The sequence below is a fragment of the Miniopterus natalensis genome, chromosome 9, assembly GCF_054644295.1.
Source record: "Miniopterus natalensis isolate mMinNat1 chromosome 9, mMinNat1.hap1, whole genome shotgun sequence".
Taxonomy (NCBI): domain Eukaryota; kingdom Metazoa; phylum Chordata; class Mammalia; order Chiroptera; family Miniopteridae; genus Miniopterus; species Miniopterus natalensis.
Genome location: NC_142089.1, coordinates 70,924,924 through 70,950,023, shown reverse-complemented (window position 1 = coordinate 70,950,023; position 25,100 = coordinate 70,924,924). Strand labels below are relative to the sequence as shown.

Sequence of the window (25,100 nt, the reverse complement as noted above, 5' to 3'; positions counted from 1 at the left end):
ATTATTTCGGGTGGTCAAGGACAGATGGATGGCTTTTCATTACAGGAGTGATTTCAGGCCTGGCATAGGTAACAACATTTTCATAACTTTCTCGTAATTGCAGCTATTTAAAAACAGAATGAGTCCAGCCGGAGTGGCTCAGGTGGTTGAGCACCCTCCCCTGCACCAAGAGGCCCCCAGGTCAGTTCCAGGTCAGGGCACATGTCTGGGCAGCGATTCCCAGTGTGGGGTGTGCAGGAGGCAGCCCATCAATGACTCTCTCATCATTGATGTTTCTATCTCTCTCTCTCTCTCCCTTCCTCTCTCTGAAATCAATAAAGATGTATTTAAAAAAGTAAAAAATGGAGAATTCATTCCCTTACTCCATTTCTACATTTTAAAATTGGGTTGTTACTTAAGAAATTCCCTCGGAGAGCATTTAGAGAGTAAGAGGTAATTGTGGGATTTCAAATTAGATCTGTCCATTCTTTGCTGGATTATTTAGAGTAGACATATTTATGTTTTTGAGAGCAACTTTTATACTTACAGTCCAGGGAATACTCTAGAAATTCAAGGTGGAATGCATGATGTTACAAGCCAGCAGCCATTTTTGATTTATGATCTATTACAAACACCTGTGAAATCACCTTGAAATTATTTTCCTGGCATTTGCACAACTGATACAGGTCACTGATAACATTTGCTATTCTGTCACCAGTTGCTACTCTCTTCAAATTCAGCAAATGCCTGGTATAACATTTCACAGACTCAAGGAGACTTGTCCTCATCAGAGAGCTGAATCTCCAGGGTCTCGTGGCCATAGATGACAATCATGGGTATATCTTCAATATTTTCCACCAGCAGTGCAAAGTGTAGAAGAATGTCATTAGCTACCAAATAGTTAGTAGCAGAGCAAGGATTATGGATTACTATGTAAACAAAAAGTCTTACATATATTAACTTGGCATATTACTAGTTCTCTTTTCTTCTCCATACAAAATACATTTTATTTTTTTAATGCATAATCTTATCTAATCTTAAATTGTGCTAATTAAATTCTGTCAAAATAAATTAAGCCTTCCAAGTGTCAGTATTCTAAGCTGGTTTTGTTTTTTAAATGTTTTTATTGATTTCAGAGAGAGGAAGGGAGAGGGAGAGAGAGATAGAAACATCAATGATGAGAGTCATTGATGGGCTGCCTCCTGCACGCCCCCGACTGGGGATCGAGCCTGCAGCCCAGGCCTGTGCCCTGACCAGGAATTGAACCATGACCTCCTGGTTCATAGGTCGATGCTCAACCACTGAACCACGCTGGCCAGGGGAAGCTGTGTTTTCATGGATACACAGTTTGTAAATCTGACTTTTAACTTTTGTCCTGAACAAATCACGAAAGAATACAGAACAGATGTGTGATGGAAATCGGTATTTGAAGTGTTGGAGTGTGACATTTACCTTCCTGCTGAGGATGTACTGAGTCCTATTTGAGAGGGTTTAGCTTGAACACCCAGGTCCTGGGAAAAGGTTCTGTGATAGCAAAATGCCTTTTCTTAACCAGATGCATCCCCCCCCCCCCCCCCGTCTTTTCCTTTGTACCTTAAATGGGTTGACTCTAAGGAAACTTCCAGACTGCATCCTGTTTTCTGGCTCACCTTCGCTCTTTTAAGTTTTTCAGATTGTGAAGCACATACTTCCCATGTTCCCATAATAGTCTTCCAAGTAAATTAGAACCTCAGCTCCTGAATAAGAAGGAAAATTTTCAGGTGGTTTGAGGGGGAGGAATAAGACCCTTAAACCGCCCCTGAAAGGAACTGCTTCCCTGATCTTTAGAGAGTCCAAATCTCCACTCTCACTAAAAAACTGTGTGAGCTCTACAAATCCATTCTCATGCTCAGTATTTTCAGTTTTGTCTGAAGACAATGTCCCTAAACTGAAGACCATTTCCCTAGACTCCACACTATACTACTTAATCCCATCTCTGCACAGTTACTGCAAATATTTCTAGACTTTATTATGTCCCATTTGAGTTTTTTCTTCTAGCTAAATATCCCTGATCCCTTTGATCCACCTTTATTCGGTGTAATGGTTAATTTTATGAGGTCACATGGCTAGACTATGGTGCCCGGTTGTTTGGTCAAGCATTATTCTAGATGATTGTGAAGGTATTTATAGACTGGAATCGACATTTAAATCAGTAGACTCTGAGTAGAGCAGATTACCCTCCACTCCTCCGTTTGTGGATGGGCCTCATTCAATCAGTTGAAGGCTTTAAGAAGAAAGACAGGTTGTCCGAAGAAAAAGCAATTTTACCTCAAGACTATAACACAGAAACCCTGCCTGAATTGGGTTTGTCTGTTTGTTTGTTTGTTTGTTTAGCACTTTCTTACATTCCAGTGCTACAAGATGGTCTGGGCTATTCTTGCTCATCTGGAAGTGGAAGAGAGCTGTTTTACTGAAGCTGTGTTAGCACACAGGAGGTCCCTTCTAACCAAATCTCACACTGGAGGCTCTTCTCTATTTCCAGACTGAATACTGGACAAGAATGAAATTGAATTATAACATTTTTACCAAGTAGGAGTGCCAGGTAAAATATAGGACATCCAGTTAAATTTGAATTTCAGATAAACAGTGAATAGTTTTTGTATGTCCATGAAATATTTGGGAAATACTCAAAAATTACTTGTTATTTATCTTAATGCTAATTCAACAGGGCATCCTGTATATTTATTTGCTGAATCTGGCAACCCATGACCAAGGGAGATATCACCTCACACCTGTTGGAATGGCTGTTATAAAAAAGGCAATATGCCAAATGTGGGCAAAGATGTGAAGACAAGAGAACACTTGTGCATTGCTGGTGGGAATGAAAATTGGTAAAAACACTATGGAAACAGTATGCAGATTCCTAAAAAAAAAAGAAAGTGGAACTGCCATATGATACAGCAATCCTACTTATGGGTATTTATCTAAAGAAAATGAAAGCACTAATTTGAAAAGATATATGCACCCCATATTCATTGCAGCATTATTTACAATAGTCAAGATATAGAAACCACCTAAGCATTCACCAACAGATGACTGGATAAAGGAAATGTGGTATACGCATATATCTATAGATATATATATGTAAACACACACACATACATATATATACACATATATAAAGTATATATATAATGGAATGTTATATAAAATAATGAAATTTTGCTATATGTGATAACATGGATGGACCTTAGGGGTATTATGCTAAGTGAAATAAGTCAGATAGAGAAAGGAAAATACCATATGATTTCACCTATCTGTGCAATCTAAAAAACAAAACAAACCAACAAACAAAAGAATTGAGTTCATATATACAGAGTAGATTGGTAGTTTCCAGAGGTAGGGGGGTGGGTGGTGGGTAAAATGGGTGAAGGGGGTGTAAACGAAAATTAAATTTAGATTGCAACAAAGAAAAAGCATTTATTTGAGCAAAAGGAGCTGCAGCTTGGGAGACAGATTCAGGTATCAACCTAAATTGTGCTCCAGAGAGAACAAAGGCAGGGTTTATAAAACCAAAAGCTAGAAAGTGTAATTCTTTCCTGCAGATAAAGGGCTAGGTTAACAGGGATTGGTTCGTTCCAATATGCAGTCGAAGGAGGTGAAAATTACAGGGAGGAGGTAAAGTCCCTGTGTGTCTAGCAGTTGTTGCTCCAGGATCTTTATGGCTCCAGGATGTCATGGCCCATCCTGGAGCTCAGTTGAACAGGTTAGCAACTTGATAGCAGCTCTGAGCCTGAGCCACAGGATGTGCGTAAGGCTCAGTTCCCTAAAAGCCTCCTCACTCTGGTTGAAGTGACTCTTAGCAACGCTTATTCCACTCTAATATTTCTCTTAACAGGGGTCAAAAGGTACAAATAAATAACAAAACTGTTGAAGGAGCTAATATGTTTTAATCTATTATAACAACTGCTGCTCAGGTCATAACATGAACAATAATTTTTTCTTGTTTTGAAATGACTTAAGCATCAGCTACATTACTCTAAACTGTCGTTATTACATTTAATTGAACAGTATAAATTACATTTATGAGAAGTAACAAAGGAACGATAAAGCTATATTTGAATAAAACACCTCAGTTCTAATTTTGAAACCTAATCAGAAAGACTATATTTTAGTAAATAATAACCCATTAAATACACATCATTGTTAGGCTGTCTGTTATAAAAACATTTGTCAGTGCTAATCAAAGCTAATCAGCTGACAATGGAAAATAAAATTCTCTTAAAAACAACTGCATTTTACCATTGCAATATTGTAGATTTTTTAAAAAGCTGAAGATACAGGATTTGGAGATAAAATGATCAAAATTAATCCCTGGAATTATTTTCCCGGGTTTTAAATGCTATATAAAAATCTTAAGAAATGACTCTTATCAGGATATAAGATTGTAAAAATTTCTTCCTGAAGCTGTTGACAACCTCAAAGTGCCAAATAAAGATTTGTGAAATTCTCTAATACGGTCTAGCAGGAAAAAGCTTAGAGTGAGAACCAGGTTTCTTAACTTCTACTCAAGCTAATAAGCTAGTTTATTAATCTTTGTGGTTTCCAGTTTGCTCATTTGTTTATTTAGGAAAGTCACAATCCAGACCTCATTCTGTGTAGTGTAGTGTGGGTTTAGAAATGTTGTACAACAGAAATCTCCTAACTCAACATGAGACAGCTGCCATTTCCCGTTCCATTGCCAGCATGGACACCAATATTATGCTGTGCCCAGGTTTGCTGTTTAAAAGTCCTCATGGTCATAGCTAAAGAATGGACTAACTCTGCCTGAATAACTGATTGTAGACCCCAGTCCAGTTGCACACACATCCCAGGTCTCCGCTCTGTCTGCCCTGGAGGGAGCTGACTCTTGAGGAAAAGCCACAGCAGGCCTGATAGCTCTGCAATCTCCTGAAATTTTCAATGGAAGTGACGCCGATGGAGAAGCTGCCCTGGTGACTGTATCTGGGAAGTCCAAGGCTTCTGGATAGATGGGCATTGGGGTGTTTTCAGAAGCATAGTTACAGCCCGAAAGGCTCTTGGCTTCCCGCAAGTTGTCACAGTATTTCCGAGCTGGGGGCTGGTAGGCCTGGTAGGACACTTTGGTGGTGGTGGTGATCACCGTCTGCAGGGCTGGAGCACCTGGCGGGGGAGTGGGGAGGTACCTGCAGGGAAGCTCTGGGTTATAATAAGGGCAAGTGGCCATGGCCTGGAACTGTCCAGGGTCAGTCCTCTCCCCAAGGCCAGGTTTTCCAAGAGCTGGTTTCCAGCCCTGTTGTTTACTGGTGAAATCACAGCTTCTCTGGAAGCTGCTGTATGACTTGAAGTTATATTGTAGTGCATCCAGGTGAACCCAGTCTGTGTCATCAGCGTTACCGCTGGAATCTTTGTACAGGGTGGCATTTGGATAAGCAGGACCTGCCAAGTCATAGCTGCAAGGTGGCCTCGGCAAATAGATTCTTGGGTTTGGATATTTCTGAAAGGGTGGCGTTATGTCTCCATGAAAGGTGGCTAGGTCACAAGAAGCCTTGTAAGCATCAGAGGCTGGGAAGGAAAAGCAAGACTGCCCTAGAGTAGGAAGGTCAGTGCCAGTAATTATATCAAATTCTTCTGGATTTTCCAGGGGAGGTATGTTGTTGAAATGTCCACTGTTGCCTTGACCTTCTCCTGCCTAAAAAGATACAAATTTTTATTTGTAAATAAAATGCAAACTGCATGGACACTCTTACCTGTAACAGTAGCCAACCAATCAAATAAAAATAAACTTCCAATTGGCGGGTTCTGTGTTGTGAGCACTGCACAGCTTAGGTACATGAATTGGGCACATGGTCCAGGGGTTGCACAGCTGGAGCTTGCTCAGGCGTGAATACCTCACTGCTGCATGGGGGTCCACAGTAGCCAGGAAGGGTGGGTCTGTGTGGCAGATGGTCCTGTTCTTCCCTATACTATATTCATAAAAGTGGAGACTCCGGAGCCTGGCACAGATCAGGGTTCAAATTCTAACCTGTTCCTCATAATTGAACAAATTACTTAACCTCTGTGAGTCTCAGATTTCTAATTTTAAAAATGGGCTCAATAACAGTAACCTGTCTTAAGGCTTTTGGGGATGTTTCATGTGTGAAACTTAAGACCTCATGTACCTAGCACACAGAAAATGCTCAAACAATGCCAGTTTCTCTTATCCTCAGACTAACACTCTGCCTGCTTGGCATGCTTTGGTTGAAAAGCCAAACCAGATCTAGCTACCCAAGCAAATTTTATCTGCTCCATGTAAATAATGTAAAGGGCTCTCTCCAGGATGCATGTTCGCTCATTACCGGTTTGCACACATTTCTTTCTGTAGCACCATTGGCTAACTGCCCTTGTCTCAGGATGTCTGCACACATGCTCACTACATTACTGACTGTGTAGATGGTAGGCTTTTTATTTTTATTTTTATAAGAGAAGATGAAATTAGAAACACTATCCAAAATATTGATTCAATGACAGTTTGTTGTAGAGACATAATTTTCACAGATAATCAAACCTTTCTAATTAATGTGTGACCTTAATATTTTACATAATTACCAGTGTACATTGTGATGAAAATAAACACAGACCACAGTGGAATGTCAGCTCCCCATTACCTTCAGTTCTCGAATTCTCTTTTTCTGGGGTTGGTAAAAACAGGCCATTTGTCTTTTGATGGCACTTCTTCTAGCTTCCGTCTCCGATTTACTCTCTGGTCTTGGGTGATCATGAACTCCCTTGGCCTACAGTAATAAGGAAGGAAGCTGCCACTGCTGGTCAAAAATTACATCTTTCCCAAGATCCCACATTGTTATTTGTTTTTTCAAACTAACTGGAAAAAAATTCTTGAACCAATAAAACAGCATCAATAATAGACATCTTAAAAGATTACCTAACAGTCCTTTGGCCGTATTAAATCAGCTATCACTACAACCTGGTTCACTGTCTCTGGTGGTTCCAGAGCACACAGCAGGAAGGGGCAGGGTAATTATCTTAGTTGCTTGGGAAGACCCTGGGAGGCCCGGCACCTGCTCTGGCAACAGGAGCTGTCTGGTTTGGTCCAGAGTTCCTAAGGCACATGGCAGATGGTTTGGCCCCTATGGAAATAATACATCACAAACGGTGCTGTCCCCACAACCACCTGAAAAAATATGGCGTTGCCATCAAGCCTCCAGAAGTTGGTGACAGGGTATCCGCTGTGCCCTCGACAGGGAACCAATTCCAAAGCAGAATGACAGTTGGGGCATGCTTTCTCTGCAAAGCCAGAGGGGAGACTATTAATAAGAGCCCCGCCCCCAGACCCTTTTGAAGGGAGGAAAAGGAAGGTAGTTGGATGGAGGGAACCCCCGCCTGCAAGGCCGCCCCCCAGGCCCCCCTCACTCTGCTGCTTCAGCCGCGCCTTGTCGCAGATGGCCGGCCGCAGGCGCAGGCGGGAGCCGTCGGGCAGGGTGCAGGCCCTGGCGCACAGCACCACGCCCAGGCACGACTTCTTGAGGATGTGGCCGTTGTGGTTGTTGGTGTTGCGCATGGCCCAGCCGCTCAGGTGGCGCTGCGCCTTCTTCTCGTCGCTGCGATAGATGAAGCGCACGTAGCCGTCGGGCCACTCGCAGAAGTGGTCGAAGTGGGCCGGCTCCTGGACAGGCACCCAAAGGAAGGGCGGTCAGGTTGACTAAGGCCAAACCCAACGCACTGCGCTTTTCATTTTCTCCAAGCACAGTAGAATAAAAATCGGTTCTTTTCAGATCTGGAAATGTTGTAAAACTCAGAAACTATGCCATCACAAAATACTACTCATCCTGTCTGTGAGGGCTTTCTGACAATTGGCTAATTGATGTTAGTGTAGCGCTTATCTTCTAAGTGCTGTGCATGTATCAGTTCACCTACACCTCATAACACTCAGGCAATAATCAATTGCCTACAGTTCATAACACACAGACAATAGGTAATACTATTCTCCCCATTTTACCTAATAAGAAACGGGGGTCAGAGAGGTTAACTGACTCGCCCAAAGTCACACAGCTAGTAAGACCTGGCGGTAGGATTTGAGCCCTTGCAGTTTGACTCCAGAGCCTGTTCTCTTTATCACCATGTTATACCACTTCTTCTGTGTTTAACTGTTGAAAACATCTTCAGATTAAGTATCAAGGAGCCAGGACGAAAAGTGATTGGGATGCTATCTGACTGACATGCAAGTGAGCCTGCAAATAGCTTTACTTCCATCCAGCACTTTTCCTTCAAAAGCTCTTGGCTCTATCACAGACCTGTTGGTCACATCAGCAGTGACACCCTGAGCAACATCAGAGAGGCAAGAACAGCCCCTGATGTTCCTCGCAACAACTGAGCTCTCCAAGTTTACAAGGACATTGTGGTGAAGGGCCTCCCCATCAAGGTAAACCCCGGCACTGGGAGAAGCCTGCTAAGGACTGGACCTCTCCCCAGAGCAACCAGGATTATCATTCTCAACAAAGAGCCACATGGCTGGACTGCAATAATAAGTTAGATCTAAAATACTGAGCCCTGCTTTAATATTCACTTTTGATTGTCTCTGTCCATATTATGCATTATTTATACTGCAGTGTCTTTCTTATATATGTTTAATATAAAGTTACCCTTTAATTAGCACTTGCTGACCCCTGCCCTAAAGGTACCTGGTACAGACAGAGGTCAGTAAACAATGGACTGTGGGCCAAGTCCAGCCTGCCACAGGTTTTAGTACAGCCTACAGGCAAAGAATGGTTTATATATTTTTTAATGGTTGGGGAATATTTTTTAAATTATATTTTTTGACACATGAAAATTATATGAAAATCAAATTTCAGTATCCATAAGTAAAGCTGTATTGGATATGGCCATGTCCATTCACCTACGTATCGTCTATGGCTGTTTTCACACTACAATGCAGAGTGGAGTATTTGGGACAGAGACAGTGTGGCCCACAAAGCCACCTTATGCAGTATCCATAGTCCTCATAGCAAATGTTGCATGACGGGAGTCATTACTCTTATTTGATAAAGATAAGGACATGGAAGTAAAAGAGAGAGAACCCTCTACCGTGGCATAGCTGGGATTTAAACAGAAGGCTGTGCAGCCAGGCCACACTGGCTTTACTGGTATGACAGAGGCTCAGAAGAGTATTATCACAGGAACAAGACATTTTCTCCCTCCTACCACCCCAGGAAAATTAGATCCAGCATTTGCAAAGCAAAAGTATTCTCAGATGGACAATTCAGACTTGCGTACATACTTAGTATTATACATTCTCACAGTAATAGGTAAACTGGTAATTTTGTTTCCAAAACCACAGAGATATTGTTGAAATCATTATTATTACTAATAGGCATTGTTCTCTTTTCTAGAAATATTATGATTGACATAAAATTAATAGATTGACTTCAGTCAGTGACAAATGAAATATATACTGATGTGCTATCAACTCTAAGTTCATACTAAATGCTAACATCTTTGCTGTTAAAGTGAACGTTTCATTTTAAGGACCTTAGTGATAAATTGACAATTTTCCAGAGCAGAGTATTTTTTCAGTGCTGCCCTGTGGAGTACAGACTAAGCCCCTATGTCTCACACCAGTTACTAAAGCTGTGAAATGGAAAATGAAGCCACAGAGACGGTATTTTTTAGTCAAAACAAGAATGGAGGACCCCGGGATTGGGTTTCATTTGTGCTAATGTGTTGGCACGTGCGAGCCTATGAACTCACACACAGACAAGCATGCACACACTGAACACGACCGCCCACCTGGCTGAGCGCTTAAGATTGTTATCTAGTTTTGCCCCCTGATGACAGGTGAGTAGCCAGAGACTAAGGAAGATTCAGTAACAATCTCAAGGTCATACAGCCAGTTTAGTTTTTTCCTTCAATTAGCCAAAACAGGGCTAGAAATCTGAATTTCTCCAGTTATCTTTATATAGCCCAGCGAACCAGCCCCTTTTGAGATGTCACACACACTCCCTGTTTAAGAACCAGTCTCCAAAAGGAGAAATTATTCACATTTATGGAAGTCTAGAAAATGCTTGAGAGAGGAGCCATCTTTTCATTATTTGGATGTGGCTCTAAAATGCAAGATCAGCCTTTTTCCTATGAAAATTTATGTGGACTGAAGCCAGTGAGAATGAAGATGCCCTTGCTGTCCTGTGGTCCACTTTCACAAAAATGGTACCATGTGATCGTAAAGCAGGCCAACTTTAAAACAAACAAAAAGAATAAACTTTCTACAAAAACAGCATCCCCCAAAGCGCCGATCTCTTTGAGAGGCTGCACAGCTTTGCTAATGAACTGCTGTCCATCTGAACACCCACACGGTACATAGTCGATGCTGAATAAATGACGGGTCTCTCATTCCGGCGCCATAACCCTGTGGCAAGTACACTTTTGAAAATGCTTGGGAGGCCACTCCCACTCTCCCTCCACCTGCACCCAGGACTTTAAAGTCGCTCCTCAGTTTTTGCCCCAAACCAGTATGACAAAGCATGAATTTCCTGGACTTGGCTCCAAACCACTTTGTCCCATTAAAACAAAACAAAGCAAATCCACCCTAAAAGGACAGACAGTTTCTTGTCATTAGAGTAAACACTATGTCATTAAAGTAAAAGTTATGTCCAAAATCCAGATTCCTGAGGCCGTCTGGGCACCCATGGCCTGGTTAGCATGGTCGGAGTTTCCCAGGCACCCTGCTTCATCCAGGCAGCCCCCTGGGCTCCGGAATAAGTTGTCTAAGTCATGCTATTTGTTCAAGATTCTCAGGACCCCGGGGTCCAGTCTGACCTCACAGTGTCCCCGCCTGAGGCAGTGGTACCCACCTCTGCTGAGATTCTCTCCTACCTTTCTCATGGGTTTCCAAGAATGGATAAAGAGAGAATCACTGGATTTCTACCTTGGTGAAAGGAAAGTGAGAGTCAGGCATGTGTCCCCCCTTCACCCACCCCACCCAGACTGGAAACGTGGAGCCTGGTTGACAGTTTCTGCTCCTCTCAGTGTTTTCCAAAGAGGGCGAAGAAAGCTGGGGGGAGATACACCTTTAAACCCAACTGTGCCCTGTGTGAGTTCAGAGAACCGCCGATGTAGAGTCCTTCTGCCTGAGGACTCTCCTGTGTTTGCCGGGCTGAGTGCGCTCTGTCCACAGCCCCCTGGAGGCCTTGAATGCCACCCCCTCCTTTGGATGGACCGCACCGCGGGAGCTCACGCCCAGTGTCCGGTACCTGAGGCATCTGCGGGTCGTTGATGTCCCAGCTGAGCTTCATGCCGAAGGACCGCACGCAGCCCGCCCTCTGCCCGGCTGCGGCCCGCAGCTGCCACCTTGCCAGGGGTCTCGGGCCAGGACCCTGAAACACAGGAGGAAAGCAAGCCTAGAGGGGGCCAGGTGATTTTTTCCCTTCTTAAAAAAAATAAAGTAGGGAGAGAGCGGGAAGGAAGGAGGGAGGGAGGGAGGGAGAGAGAGAGAGAGAGAGGCTGGAAATCCACGGGGGTTCGGGGCCCCGGGGGAGCGCGGTTCTGGGCCGGGTGCTGAAGGCGCCAGGCCACCGCCCGCGCGCTTATAAAGGTTCACCTCCCTCCGCTCCGCCTTTCCTCGCTCCCTCTCCAGCTCCAGGGCTCCCCGCACCAGCAAGGCGGGTCGCCCCCTCCCCGACAGAGCTGGGGAAGCGGGGGAAGGTTGACCTGAGCCCTTGAGGTGACAGGAAACTGAGGCAAGAGGTTAAGGGGCGAGGGTGGGGTGTGGAGTTTGGAATGCCTCATTTAAATTGAAATTCTTTTTTTTTTTTTTTTTTTTGCCCTAACCCCTCTGGCCTCTGAGTTTTCGGATTGGGCTTTGGAGACGCTTTTGCGATAGTGGCTTTGAAGTCATCCCCTGAGAGCCAACACTCAATTCTCAGGCCCCTAGGGAACCGCAGTCGCCGCGCCCCGCAGTCTGAGTAACTGTGCCCAGGCCGCCGGATTGGGGTCGGCCCACTTTGGGCTCTATTCAGGGCTTTTGCTGTAGCTGCTGTACGTGTCCTGCAGTCTGTGCCCCTTATTTTTTTTGCGGGGGGGGGCGAGGCTGACGTCCAAGGGAGTACCCAAGGTCCCAGTATGCTCGCAGGCCTGGGCGCACCCATGCGCGCGGGGGCTGCGGAGGGACCCGGCCCAGAGGGGAGAGAGTCCTGGAAAGTGAGTTGGGGAAGGTGAGGGAAGATTGGGTGCGGTAGATGGAGAGGAGGAAGGAGGCGAGCTCTGCCCCCCCCCCCCCCCGCACCTCCTCCCTCCGGGGGCGCAGGAGCTCCCGCAGAACCGTAGCTTTCTCTGTGGCCTTGGCTCCCTCCCTCTGAGCGAGTTTCCAAGGGATTGGGGCTCGGGGAGTTCTCAGTCGCCACGCACCCGACATAACCCTCTATAAAAAAGTCATCTTTATTGGTATTGCCCTGGAAATACGACGAAACCGTGTTCACCCCCATTCCATCTGGGGAGGCTTTTCTGGAGCCCGCAGCAGCTAGGTGCGCGGGCCTAGGACGCGGTGGGCTCCGCCGGGTTGAGGCCCAGCCTGCTCCATCAGTGTATCCGCCTCATTAGAGCGATTCCAGTGCCTGGAGGCGGCCAAGAAAAGACAACCGTTTGAAGTGACTTAAGTCGCTCGTTACCCACGCTGGGCCGAGAGAGAAGACGGGTTTCCGGAATTTATTTTGTTTTGCGGGAGGCGAGCTTCGGTTCCCAGCCTTAGCCACGGGAGAGCCGGCCCCTGAGCAGGACGCCCGGAACCTACATCCCTCCAGCCCCCGAGGCCGGCGCGCTCCCGACCTTGGCTCCTCCGAGCGCGCACGCGGCGCGCGGACTGGTGCCGCGCGGGACCCGGCTGCGAGCGCGCCCAGGCCCGCACCCCTTGCAGGATTAGTCCTTTCCTTCGGCGAAAAGCGGGAGAAAGCAGATGAAACTGAAACCCACCCACGCTCCCGATCCTCTTACCTCCCCCGGTCAAGGGCACAGGCAGGTTTGTGAGAAAAGTCAATCCAATTGGCCGGTGATCAGCCGAGAACTCCCGTGCCGGGAAATCCCACCTTTGGGCAGCTCTGCGACTTGTCTCGTTTCTCTAGATTCAGGCTGGGATACTCCCCCAGTCAGAGGCGAAGCTGGGCCACGCAGGAGAAAGCGGCTTGTTCATCCCCTAGTCTGCCCTGCCCCAAAGTTCTTGCCTTCTGAAAGGTCACGTCGGTCTGAGTTGGCGATTAAATCACCCTCACATAGCCAGGAAGGTCTGGGAGGAAATGAAGAGCGTGTCCACTCCTTGCCCACTGGCTTTATCTTTAGACTTTCAACGTATGAACTGACTGCGGGAGGTCATTGCAACTCCTGCCATTCAGTTGCTTTTTATGGTGTTTCGTCTTTCAGAGGTGAAAAGAATTGACTTTTTTTTTTTTTTTTTTTTTACAAATCGATATTTCGTTAATTCAATAGTTTAACATAATGTATATTTAAAAATTTTTTAATGTAACTTCAAAAATAATTTAAAATCACCTCTGAGAATGTATAGAAATTCATTTCTGGTCTTTTGTAAACATTGTTAGGTTTCTTGTCTCTATAATTTTGGAAGGTTGCTAGAGAGTCCAGATCTTTCAAAAACATAAATAAATAAATTTTTAATGTTAAAGCCAATTCAATTAATCATATACTTTTCCCCTAAATGAATTCTGGTGTGAAAAGAAACGTCAGAGTCTCCGTATTTAGTTTGAGAAGAATTAAAATATACATATTCCAAATCGCCCAAAAATGTGTCTGGGGTAAAACATGTTAGTAAAACCAATCAAAGTGAAAATATAACAAAATAAAAATAAACAAATCGAGGTGTTCTCTATTACATTATCTTTAATTTCTATGAAAATTTGAATGCATTAACAACCATATCGTTTGGAAGGATATATTTTTTCCTGAAAAGTCTGAAAATAATGGACTATAAAATTTTAACATCTAATATGAATAATTTCATTATATTATTGTATTATATTGTTGTTATATTATTATAGTTTTATTTCCCAAAGTAAAATATATTCACACTGTATTTAGATTATTGCTTACTATCCTTCAGTTCTTTCCTGCAGTTAATATTTGCACTGATTCAGAACACTTTATATTCAGAGCTGGCTCTTCCTTAATTACTATTTTGATATTGTATAAGCCCATTAATTCAAAAGCAAGGAAGAAGGCTTTGAATTTTCTAGGTTGAGATGAAAATAGGTAAATTAACATAAGTATATGTACATCATATTTGCCAGGAAACAGAGATGATGAACTTTGAAATAAGTATCATTTCAAATGATCCTGGGCTGACAAGCTGAGATTCTGGTTATATTATGTTTTGCTTGGATGTAAACAAGTATTTTCTGTAAATGTCATGAAAAAATACCTTTAGCATCTAGTTACAATTCAAGTTGATTTATACACAAGGAATATTTGGATTTAAATTTAAGGGGTCTTTTTTTTTTTTCTTTTCTTTCTTTTTTTTAAAGAAAACATCAGTCCAATTTATTTTTGCCACCGTGTTCACATAACAGGCCACTTACTGGCCTAAACCTGGCCATTAGTACATATCTTGTCCAGCTAAGGGAAGTGGGCAGAAAACAAACTGGACGAAAATATTTGTTTGCTTTTTTGGTTTCGTTTTATTTTGACTGAGTACACCAAGGGTTTTATTTTATTATTTTATTTTACTTAAAAACCACCTTCTTTTGTGATATCAGGAATATACCCAGATTTCAGGTACAATCTGGTTCCCATGGGGAAGGTTCAGCTTTAGTCTAGATCAATATTAACGGACCAAAACCAGTTCAGCAGCTGTTAAAGATGGAGAGAAGGGGACACCTATCAGCGCAGAATTTTGCACGCGTAGAACGTTTAAATAATGTTCACCCCCTCTGCGTAATCCCAGTGCGCGCGCGCCCAGGCGGCCTGACCAGGGCTGCGAGTCGCTTGCGAGTGCAGCCGGCGTCTCGGATCCTGGATCCGGGGGGGCTTCAGGGGCGGGCTCAGCAGTTCGGCTTCCTGGCAAAGGCTGGAATCCAGGGCCCGGTCGGTCCGGGGCTCTCCGGGCCGCGCCTCCCAGCCCGCGCGGGTGTCCGGGGCGGAATCTCGGGAACGCGAGCGTCGGCATGCAGGCGGTGAGTGGCTCTGCGAGGACCCCGCGCTTTCTAGCCCCGGCCGCCTCTCCGCGGTTCCGGGCCGTGCTTGGGCGCGCGGTCCGTCGGGCTCTGGGCGCAGAGCCCCGGGTGCGCACCCGCAGACGGGGCGCGGGCTGCCGTCCCGCCGGCTTCGCGGGAAGGAGCCCTTCGGGGACCCTCCGAGCGCTTCCACCTCTTTAGATTTGCTTGGAGTTTATTGGCAGTGCTCAGTGAGACGAGGCAGGATAGATAGAAACCTCTGGGCCTTGCTAATAGAGCGCTGGGGGTGGCGTGAGATGGTGCAGAAACCGAAGAATTAATGCTTGTAAGGCAATAAGATGTTTCTTTACAAGTTGCTTCGGATGTTTGCCCGGACCTACCCCCTTGGATACGTGCAGAGCGGGGCCCCGGATGCATGGTTCCAAGTGCTGGGACTTCAGATAGTGCCTGGGAAATGGCATTCCTTAAATCGCGACCCCGGGTGGCTGGCGCGTGGGTTGGCACAGTCAGCGCTCCTACTTTGCAGCATTTATTTCAGTGTACGGCTGGTGGGGAAAAAAAAAGTCTAGGTTTGGGTTTTTGAATTCATTCTTACTTTTTATATTTATAAATAATGACGATAAAATTGTAAACTATGCTGACGTTTAAGGATTTTTGGGCAAGTGCATATAGGACCGTTAGCCCAAGCTAGAATTTTAAAAAACTCCGGAAGAGATTTTTAAAAAAAGATTTCTTTTAGTGTTATACTTTTCAATTTAATTCATTTAATTAATTGTTGGCAAGAAGTGAGCAGACGAGATGATGTTATTTAATCACAGGACAATGTGTTGTGAAAACCAGGATGGCAGACCCAGGGCTCACTTTTTGAAGAAAATGTGTTAACAATCCACTGCTCCTTTGTAAATTCCTGCGGTGGTTTCAGTATAAGTCCTAGATCACATTTAAAATTCATGTAAGTCATAAACATGAAGCTTAAACTCATGACTGGGCTTCAAATGCATATTTTAAAACCTTATTTTACAAACACTTGAAAGCCTTTCTTTTCATGTATAGTTATCACTATAGAGTTTAAATTTACCTGTGTTGTGTGATTGTTTATTATATTGATGTTTGCTTCGCGTCTTGTGATAGCTGTATTTCTTACAGATAGGGCTAAAGAGGTTGGATACGTGTTTGTTTAAAGTGGTATCTTACTTAGACTTAAAATCGGACATGAGCAAACAAAAACTTTTTTATTTGAAAAGATAATAGGAACCTTCATTTCGTTTGTTTTATTTTTAAAACGCGAACTGCATTTGTTTTAGATAAAAATGTTTTAAAAACCATTTTTGTTGTCCACAGGAAAAGGAAGGCCCTTTGCAGTCTGTTAAGGAAGAGCTTGGGAGTGGAATGGCCCAGGATGCTTTCTATGTAAAGATCAAGTTAATTTTGGGGTGTGTGTGCGTGTGTGCGTGTGTGTGTGTCTCAGCGCAGTTGGTCCTCTAGTCGCTCACACCAGAGAGAGAAATGGGCTTTGGTGCCTCTCCTTCCCTAATCTCCGATATCCGATGATGCCGTCCAGTGATAACTCTTAGGCTAGTCTAAGCCATCGAGTGCCAGGCACTATTCTGGATGTGGGTGGACAGTACTGAACAAAACGAACACAGTGTGCCCGTGTGGAGCTTACAGCCTGGCAGAGAGCCAAAGCAACAGGTTACCCACCAAAGGAAAGTAGTGGGAAGAAAAGGAACGGGCATGGCGACAGAGAATGGTTGAGGGTGGAGGGCCGCACTTGGCTTCCTTTAGGTAAGGTCCTGGTAGACAGACCTGCAAAGGTGATACTGAAGCTGAGATTCGAGGGCCGACAAGGAGCCCCAGGAGGGTGGAAAGTTGTGGGGAGAAGCAGCCTAGGCCTCCGGTAGCCAGTGCAGAGGCCCCGAGGCAAGGACGTTTGACCTGTTGCAGGACTCATTACCAGGGAAGCCAAGCAGAGGAAGTTGACAGAGGACACACGGGGCAGAGGCCTGCGGACCAAGGCAAAGGGTGTGTGTTTACTCCGAGTGCAGAGAGGCCAGGCAGAGTGTCAAGTGGTGGTGGTGGGGTGGGGGGGGGCTGAGGCTCAGAGTCAGAGAAGCTGAGCGTGAATCTCAGCTGGGTGATCTCGGGCAAGCTCTTAACCCTCCCCAGCCTGCTGTTATTACCCCCAGATGAAGAACCTAACCTCTCGGGATCGTGGTAAGGACTAACTGAGAACACCTGCACAAAATGGTTCACTATGTGGTAACTTAAGAAAGAAAATAGTGTTTAAATATTTAACTTCAAATGCTGTCTCCCCACTTAAGTCAGTACTAAGATAAATGGAACTTTGTGCTGTATAGGGTAAAATACCTCCGTATTAAAATAGCATACATTGTAATTTAGCCTGTAGGATTGGACTGGATTTTTAAAAGTAGAAAAATCATATTTCTATGGCACAGATATTTAAGGAAGTATATTATTCAAGTATATACTTAGAGGTATGTCTTGGCTAATGTTCAGGCAGAAAAGATCCGTTTCATCATGGCAATTTGCATATTTATCAGCTTTCATTATCTGTAGGTATTAGTGTTGAAGTCATTTTCTTTTATGATCATTCATGACACTTAATGAGTGACAATACACTTGAATTTTTTAGTGTTTTAGAATTTCTAACGTTATTGAGGATAAAGGCTCTTCACCCCAGATATCTTTAACTCAAGTGCAGTGTCCCTTGAGTCTGGGTTCTCAAACTGTAGCGTCGTGATAATCACTTGAATGCCACCCTCAGCATTCCTGATTCCTAACAAGTCTCAGGTGATGACCATGCTGCAGGTGGTCCAGGAACCGCATTTTGGAAACTGCATGCATGCCTCATTTTACTGTGCTTTGCTTTATTGCACTTCACAGGTGTTGCACTTTTTACAAACTGAAGGCCAGACCCCTCCACCCGCAAAAAGACTATGATTGGCTTTATTTCGATACCTGCTTTATTGGGGTGGTCTGGAACTGAACCTGCAATATCTCTGAGATGTGCCTGTACTGTCTTAAGCCAACAAACTCACTCACTGCCTACATGGCTATTTACTGTTCAAAATGTAACTCTCTGTTTTATATTTATCCTCTATTATTTCCACACTGAATTTTTGTTGATAATAGTAGTTAGAAATATTACTTTAAAATAAATGTTCTTGGGGAAAAGAAGTAATTTGTAAACTATCAACCTTCCAGCTTCAATCACTTATTATTGATGCATTCCATGGTAAAGGATTTCGGAAAATAAAAGAATATTTTCAACAGAGATGGAGCCACATTCCTCAAAAATATAATCATCTTGTATTATACCATCTTGACAAATCAATAAATAAGGCAAGTAAGTTTTTTTGTTTTGTTTTCTGACCGGAATACCAATGTGCAATGATACGTTGGTTTTATTGAGATGTAATTGACACACAGCTCTGTTTATCCGCTTAAGGTGTATAGCATAGCGATTTGACTTACAAATGATTGTGAAATGATTGCAACAATAAGTTTAGTTAACATCTGTCATCTCATACAAAATAAAAGAAAATTGAAAAAAATAGGTTTTTTTCTTGTGATAGAACACTTAGGATCTACAGTAAAACCTTGATATAATGGACTAATTCAGGCAAGGGGGGTGTCTGTTAAAGCTGAAAATCTGTTAATATAATAAAATAGGTTTTCCAAATGCATATGTTAAAAAATTGACCTGTTTACTTGTTTTTACTTATAGTAGACATTTAAAATTACAGTAATTTTAAATTTATACTGAGTAGGTCTAGTAAATGCGTGCATTTACAGGCCACTGAGAGTAAACAAATACACATGGCTGGGGCGGGGCTTAGCGCAGGTGGGAAGATCGGCCTGCACACGTTAAAACTGCAGCAGAGAATCATGCCAGGCAACAACAGAACCAATTACCAATTACCGAGCACTCTGTGGTGCGATCACCTGTTAATCATTTGCCGAACATTATTTATGAGCAGTGACTCTTGGATTTAAATATGTAGACTATAGTTGTAGATATGTAATATTTATGTCAGTGAAATTACTACAGTGTTTTTTCCAACATATGGCCTATTAGCTAAAATTTGTTAAAAATAACAGTGAATTGATACCAAAAATAACCTGTTAATTTAATTATAAGCAAGTCTTGGTTAAAAGCAGTTTTTTTTTTTTAAACATGTCTTTTATTGATTTCAGAGAGAGGAAGGGAGGAGAGTGAGATAGAAACATCAATGATGAGAGAGTCATTGATCAGCTGCCTCCTGCAGGTCCCCTGCTGGGGATTCAGCCCACAACCCAGGCATGTGCCCTGACCAGGAATCAAACCGAGATCTCCTGGATCACAGGCCTATGCTCAACTGCCGAGCCACCCCAGCTGGGTGGAAATGTTGTCTCTTAAATCTGAAGTTCGTTAAATCGAGGTCTGCAAAATCGAGGGTTTACTGTATTCTCTTAACTTTCATTGTAAGACTTTTAACTTAGTGTGGTCTCATACCTAGGAACTGGATAAAAATGAATTCCAGTATGTTTCATTGCTTCTGAAATGTATTCAGCGGTTCTTCATTGATGGCCTCAAAGAAGAGGAGCCTTTGCTAATTCAGCAGGGACTGATCCCAAAGATAAGTGTCCTGTTTTAATTTTGTATGGCTTTGGGTAACTTAACGAACTAGAGTGGATTCAGTTATCTCATTAAATTTGATATTTTATGTCCCTTTAAAATCAAATTTGAAAAGAAATTAGTAACAATGCTTATTGCCCATATCCAATCAAAATTGAGTTAGCATATGTTTCCTGATGGGTGTGCTGGACGGGGCACTTTGGGAGCACACAGCAAGGAGTAAGACACCATCCCTTCTCCTCTTGACAAGCCAATGCAGTAATCACATGTTTTTATTTAGTGAATTTGGCTTAGGAATATAAGATGAGTAGGGAGTAGACTATTCCACACTTTTCCCCCCGTGATCTCCTGGATCCTAGGTCGATGCTCAACCGCTGAGCCACACCAGCCAGGCTGCCCTTTTTTTTACTCAAAAATGTGTCTATGCAGCTGCCCTCCCAGGGGAAAAAGAGTAAACACCAGGCTTTCCCTAAGTCTTCTCGGGGGGGGGGGGGGGGGGCGGGGGGGGAACTGAGGGTTGTGCTTATACAAACTGAATGTAATTCATTTTTCATTTAGCCTCACCTACCTCCCTGATACACACTCAGGCAGATAACAGGAAGCAGGGAAGAGAAGATAAAACTTGAAAGGAAATGGAGCAGGGGTACCTTGGAACCTTAAGCTGGTTATGGGGGGGGGGTGAGTTGCCATCTGCCCCAACCTGAACTTCCTATTTTGATTTAAGAACACTCTCCCAAAGGTTTCAAGTGTTAGAGCAAATCTCCACTGGAGTTTTGAAATCAAATAGAAATTTCCATTGGAATTCTGATTGGTAAATTAGGAAAATTTCATAACCATCATTTAGACACACTTAAAGCATGTGCTGTTTATGTAACTTTTGGCCAAGAAGAGTAGATGGATATTACCAAAGTGGAGAGGATATTAGATTCTGTACTTCTAAAGCCAGTTGTGTTTGCAGGTCAACACAAAATGTGCTGGGGTGTTACCCTGCACAGAATAAAAATGTGCTACAGAAAGGAATGCATTAGTCCTGTGCCCTAAGATCCAGGAAGATTAAGCAACTCGTCCTGCACAATATACATATGAGTAGTAGCTAGTGCATCTGTAAATAACTGTGTCGCCTGGACTTCCAGGAACGACGCAGCTGTGGGACCGGTTGGTGTCATCTGTTAGACCATCCATGTGTGATCATGGCACGTAAATGGGTTCGGGAGTGACTTCTTGGTCCCAAGTCTTGGTCAAATAGTGCAGCATTTCCCCTATTTCTCTGTATCTCTACTCAACCAATATATTTTGATGGGTTGGGGGGGGGGGATAGGATTTGGGGAAATGAATGAATGATGACAAAAATGTATTTAAAAGCATAGAATTTTGAGTATGAATATAGGGAGGGAGAAACTGTCGCCTTAGCTGTGAGTTCCTCTGGCTGTGCAGAGCCACATTTCTTTCTTCTGGCTGTCGGAGGAAAGTTTGCTTCAGGAGGTGGATGATCCAGTCGAATGCAAATATTGATCTGATTTGAAATCATAGAAACATTAGTTGGAACATAGTTGTGGCTCTCGCCGCTGTGCCTTAGAAAGGCCTGGGGGCTTTAACAAGCACTGCCTGGGCCCCATCACCAGAGGTTCAGGTTTGCTGGGTCTGCAGTGGTCCCAGGTATGGGGGTGTTTCCGAGTTCCGGGGCTCTCCTCATGTGCAGCTGGCGATGAGAGCTGATCGGCTCGTTCATGGTCTTCAGCGGGGTGCCTTGTGTTCTTGGCTCCAAATTGGACAGGTTCCAGGCCCCACTCCTATAAGAGTTGTTTGTCATGAACTCATGCTATCAACTTCATGTTCAACTGGTAATTTCTAGCTACGCGTGCAGGACTTTTCCTTTCTTTTTCCGTTTTCTTTTCCTTTTTTTGTAAGAGTGACCAGTCTCAGCAAAACTGGTCCAAAGATGGCCCTTTGCTTTATTGAATAAATACGTTGTAGGAGGGTTTATAGAAGTTTATTTAAAATCATACCAATCCTAGCAACTTAATATAAACTTAGATAAATGTGCCTGTAGAAAAGAAAAATCTCCTAAGTAGCTGGAAGCTTTTGGCCAAAGGAAGGTAGCCAGACGTAGGCATATTTACTGTATGACACGTACTCCTGGAGCCTGCTCCAAATTCTGCATCTCCTTGGAGAGCTTGTCTTCTACAGCTTCCCAGAGGACAGGACATCTCCTGTGTCCGGAGGCTCATTTATCTCTTCACCCTTCCTCACAAGCCCCTTCTTGTGTTTTTCTGGCATTGCTCCTGGCCATGTCTAATCATTCTTGCTGGTATCTGAGAGCTTACTCATTGCAGCTCTGTAGCAGTATGATTACATCCTGGAGTGTTCTAGATGGAGGCCTTGGAATGGATGGAATGGGAAAAGGTCTTTAAAATTATTTGCTCTAGTGAAAGAATGATCTTGTGAAATTTTATCGAGTAGGCAGTCATGCAGTCATGAGGGTTCCATCTGTGTTTCTTCTCTTGTGTACATGGCGACCTGGTTTGAAAGAACAGTAGGATTTCTGACCGTGGAAGATCTAGCTTCAGACACATCCCTGATTACTGTCACAGAAGACTTCTTTGACACAGTGCTGGTAAGGATGGGGGTGGATGCCTCGCTGAACAGATACCATTGGTAGTTTGCAGGAACCTTTGAGTTATTTCTAAAACTTGTATTTTTCTAAGATGTGGGTTTTACTAAAAGACTCATATTTTATTATTAGAATATGTTAAATAGAAACAAACATTAATATAGATAATCACTGTTATAGAAAGATGAGGTGTTTTATATATTCATACATACCAGTTCACCTGATTGAGAGTGATATGCTGATTTTAATAAAGTGATTGAAAGTCAAATAGGGTTTCTCTAGAAATGTTAGGATTAATGTATCAACATTATAGTTTATAATGCTTTTTAAAAGTAATGCAAGCTTTACTTTTTCTTTTTATTAGATTACTTCCAGGAGTACTAGAAAAGGTAAGCGTATTATTTACCACTAATTGGCTATTTGCTTTTTATTAATAGAATATTCTGGTACAGAGAGAATATTTGTCTAAATGATATGTAAAAGTAAAGTGGGTTTAATTGTTATATTTGGATTTATTGACCGTCTTATGGTAGTTGTGTTGTGATGTTGAAGTAGATTTTGTTGTAAAGTATGTCTCAGTTGGCCTGAGGTCCTGCCACCAGTGGCTACCTTGGTCCACTCAGGTATGGAGAGCCACTTTTGTGATTTCAAACCAGCAAAGTTTAGCTCTTACTGATTTAACTTGGTGCTGATTCAGATGCCTTTCTCTGTCTTTCAAGAGTGTAAAAGGCAAATTTTTAGAATATTTGGAAGTTAGATTGATGATTCTGTTCCATTTACTCAGCTTAAAGGTGATTTGACACCTTGAATTATGATACTACGGGTTCAAAGACACACTTAAAATATTTGAACACGTCAGAAATTGAGGCCATTTTAAAATGGATGTGGCCTCTTCCATTGTCTATCTTCTTATTTTTCTTTGAAAAGCTGTTATTAAGTCAACACTACATTCTACAATGGATGGAATCTTGTAATTGAGGAAATTCAATGCTAGAAGCTTAGGTATACATGGCGCTTAGTTAATTAATAATAATAATAAAAAAAAGTCCCCCTATTCTAAGTCAGTGGATCCAAATACTTTCAAGTCAATTTTTTTATGAACTTCATAAGTGATAGTTACCGTCTCTAAAATTGATTAATAAAATACACAATGGTAAAAACTACTTTGAATTTTGTAACATTTAAAAATAAACCTGTCTTTTATTAATTACAGCAGTGTATATCACTGCATATTTGAAAAAATATATATATGAGAAAGATCTACCGACTCAGTACAATTGTTCCTTGGTCCACTTATAGATTCCTATCTTTACAATAGCTCCATCACCCCAGATGGAGGAAACACTGCTCTAAAACAGATGACTGTTTTAGTCAGCCCTGGCTGCCATCACAAAATACCATAGGCTCAGTGGCTTAACAACAGAAATTTATTTTCTCCCAGTTCTGGAGGCTGGAAATCTGAGATCAGGGTGCCAGCATGTTGGGTTCTGGTGAGAACTCTCTGGCTTGCTGTGCCCTCATGTGGGAGACAGCAAGCCAACTCTCTGGTGTCTCATCTTATAAAGGCACTAATCTCATCATGAGGACCCCACCCTCATGACTGCATCCAACACTAATTACCTTTCCAAAGGAGCTCATTTCAAATATGATCACATTTCAAATATGTTCACATAAATAGGGTTTCAACCTATTAATTTGGGGGGAAACATGTAAATCCATAGCAATGACAGTTTGTGCTTGGAGCCCATTCTGGCCACCTTATGGTGGCTGACCTCTCTGCAAGTGTCACATTTTCACACTTGACTGTCTGGCCTCTGACTGTCATTTTGCCATGGGTATTGTTATATCCAGGCTCTATGGAGTTGATACCTAATCTCTGTCTTTGAATTACAAAGATGCTTTCACTGACATTCCTACCTCCTCCTACCATTGATAGAATTATTCCTTTCTTTTTGTTCCAAGATTTATGTCATCTTATTGGAAGTGTACCATTTTACGACTCCTTTGTTTTGTGCTTTGCTATATGGGTTATATTTTCTTTCACAGTTTGCTCCTCTCTAGTGATTTGAATAGCTTGTGTTCAAATTTTATTATAGTGGTAGTTACTCTAATTTAATTATCAACATCAAAATTATGGAACTTTATTTCTTCTTTATACTGTATAACAAGGAATTCAACATGTTTTTATTCCTTCTCCATATTTTATCCAGATTTATTTCATTTAACCTGGGGCTTTAGGCCTGGAGTATGTCTGTGTCTATGCCTATGCCTATCTGTATCTTTATGGTCCCCTGCTGTCCAACTGGGCTCTGTTAGAATCTTCCTTTCAAGTTTTTGTTTTTTTTTAAAATATGTCTTTATTGACTTTAGAGAGAGGAAGGGAGAGGGAGAGAGAGATAGAAACATCAATGATGAGAGAATCATTGGCCGGCTGCCTCCTACACGACCCCTACTGGGAATGGAGCCCTCAACCCGGGCACATGCCCTGACTGGGAATCAAACCCTGATATCCTGGATCATAGGTCAACGCTTCCTCTCAAGATTTTAGCTGACAGGCAAGTTGTTGCCAGAGCCCCTAGCCAAATATCTGATTTCAAGAGATTTATCTAGCAGTATTAATCTGGCTGTTTGGGCACTAAAGAGGGATCTTTAAATTTCTACTTTCTGGGTTGGGTTCCTACAATTTCATGAGTTACATGGGGGTTTAATA

At 42.9% G+C, this 25,100-nt stretch overlaps 2 protein-coding genes across 2 annotated transcripts in view; one reads left to right on the top strand and one right to left on the bottom strand.

The window, feature by feature from the left end:
* Positions 1-4,741: 4,741 nt before the first annotated feature.
* On the bottom strand, positions 4,742-15,133 carry GCM2 (GCM transcription factor 2). Its single transcript, XM_087820724.1, has 7 exons — positions 14,937-15,133; positions 12,755-12,890; positions 11,220-11,342; positions 7,387-7,639; positions 7,148-7,260; positions 6,624-6,749; positions 4,742-5,668 (listed from the first exon to the last, which is right to left on the bottom strand). The coding sequence occupies exons 1-7, from the start codon at positions 15,131-15,133 to the stop codon at positions 4,742-4,744; spliced, it is 1,875 nt and encodes a 624-aa protein (XP_087676850.1).
* SYCP2L (synaptonemal complex protein 2 like) overlaps positions 15,132-25,100 on the top strand; it is a 60,877-nt gene continuing 50,908 nt past the window's right edge. The window contains exons 1-6 of the mRNA XM_087820723.1: positions 15,132-15,248; positions 17,327-17,354; positions 18,337-18,503; positions 19,661-19,780; positions 22,289-22,393; positions 22,755-22,779. Coding sequence (XP_087676849.1) covers positions 15,132-15,248; positions 17,327-17,354; positions 18,337-18,503; positions 19,661-19,780; positions 22,289-22,393; positions 22,755-22,779 — 562 coding nt within the window. The remainder of the gene's footprint in view (positions 15,249-17,326; positions 17,355-18,336; positions 18,504-19,660; positions 19,781-22,288; positions 22,394-22,754; positions 22,780-25,100) is intronic.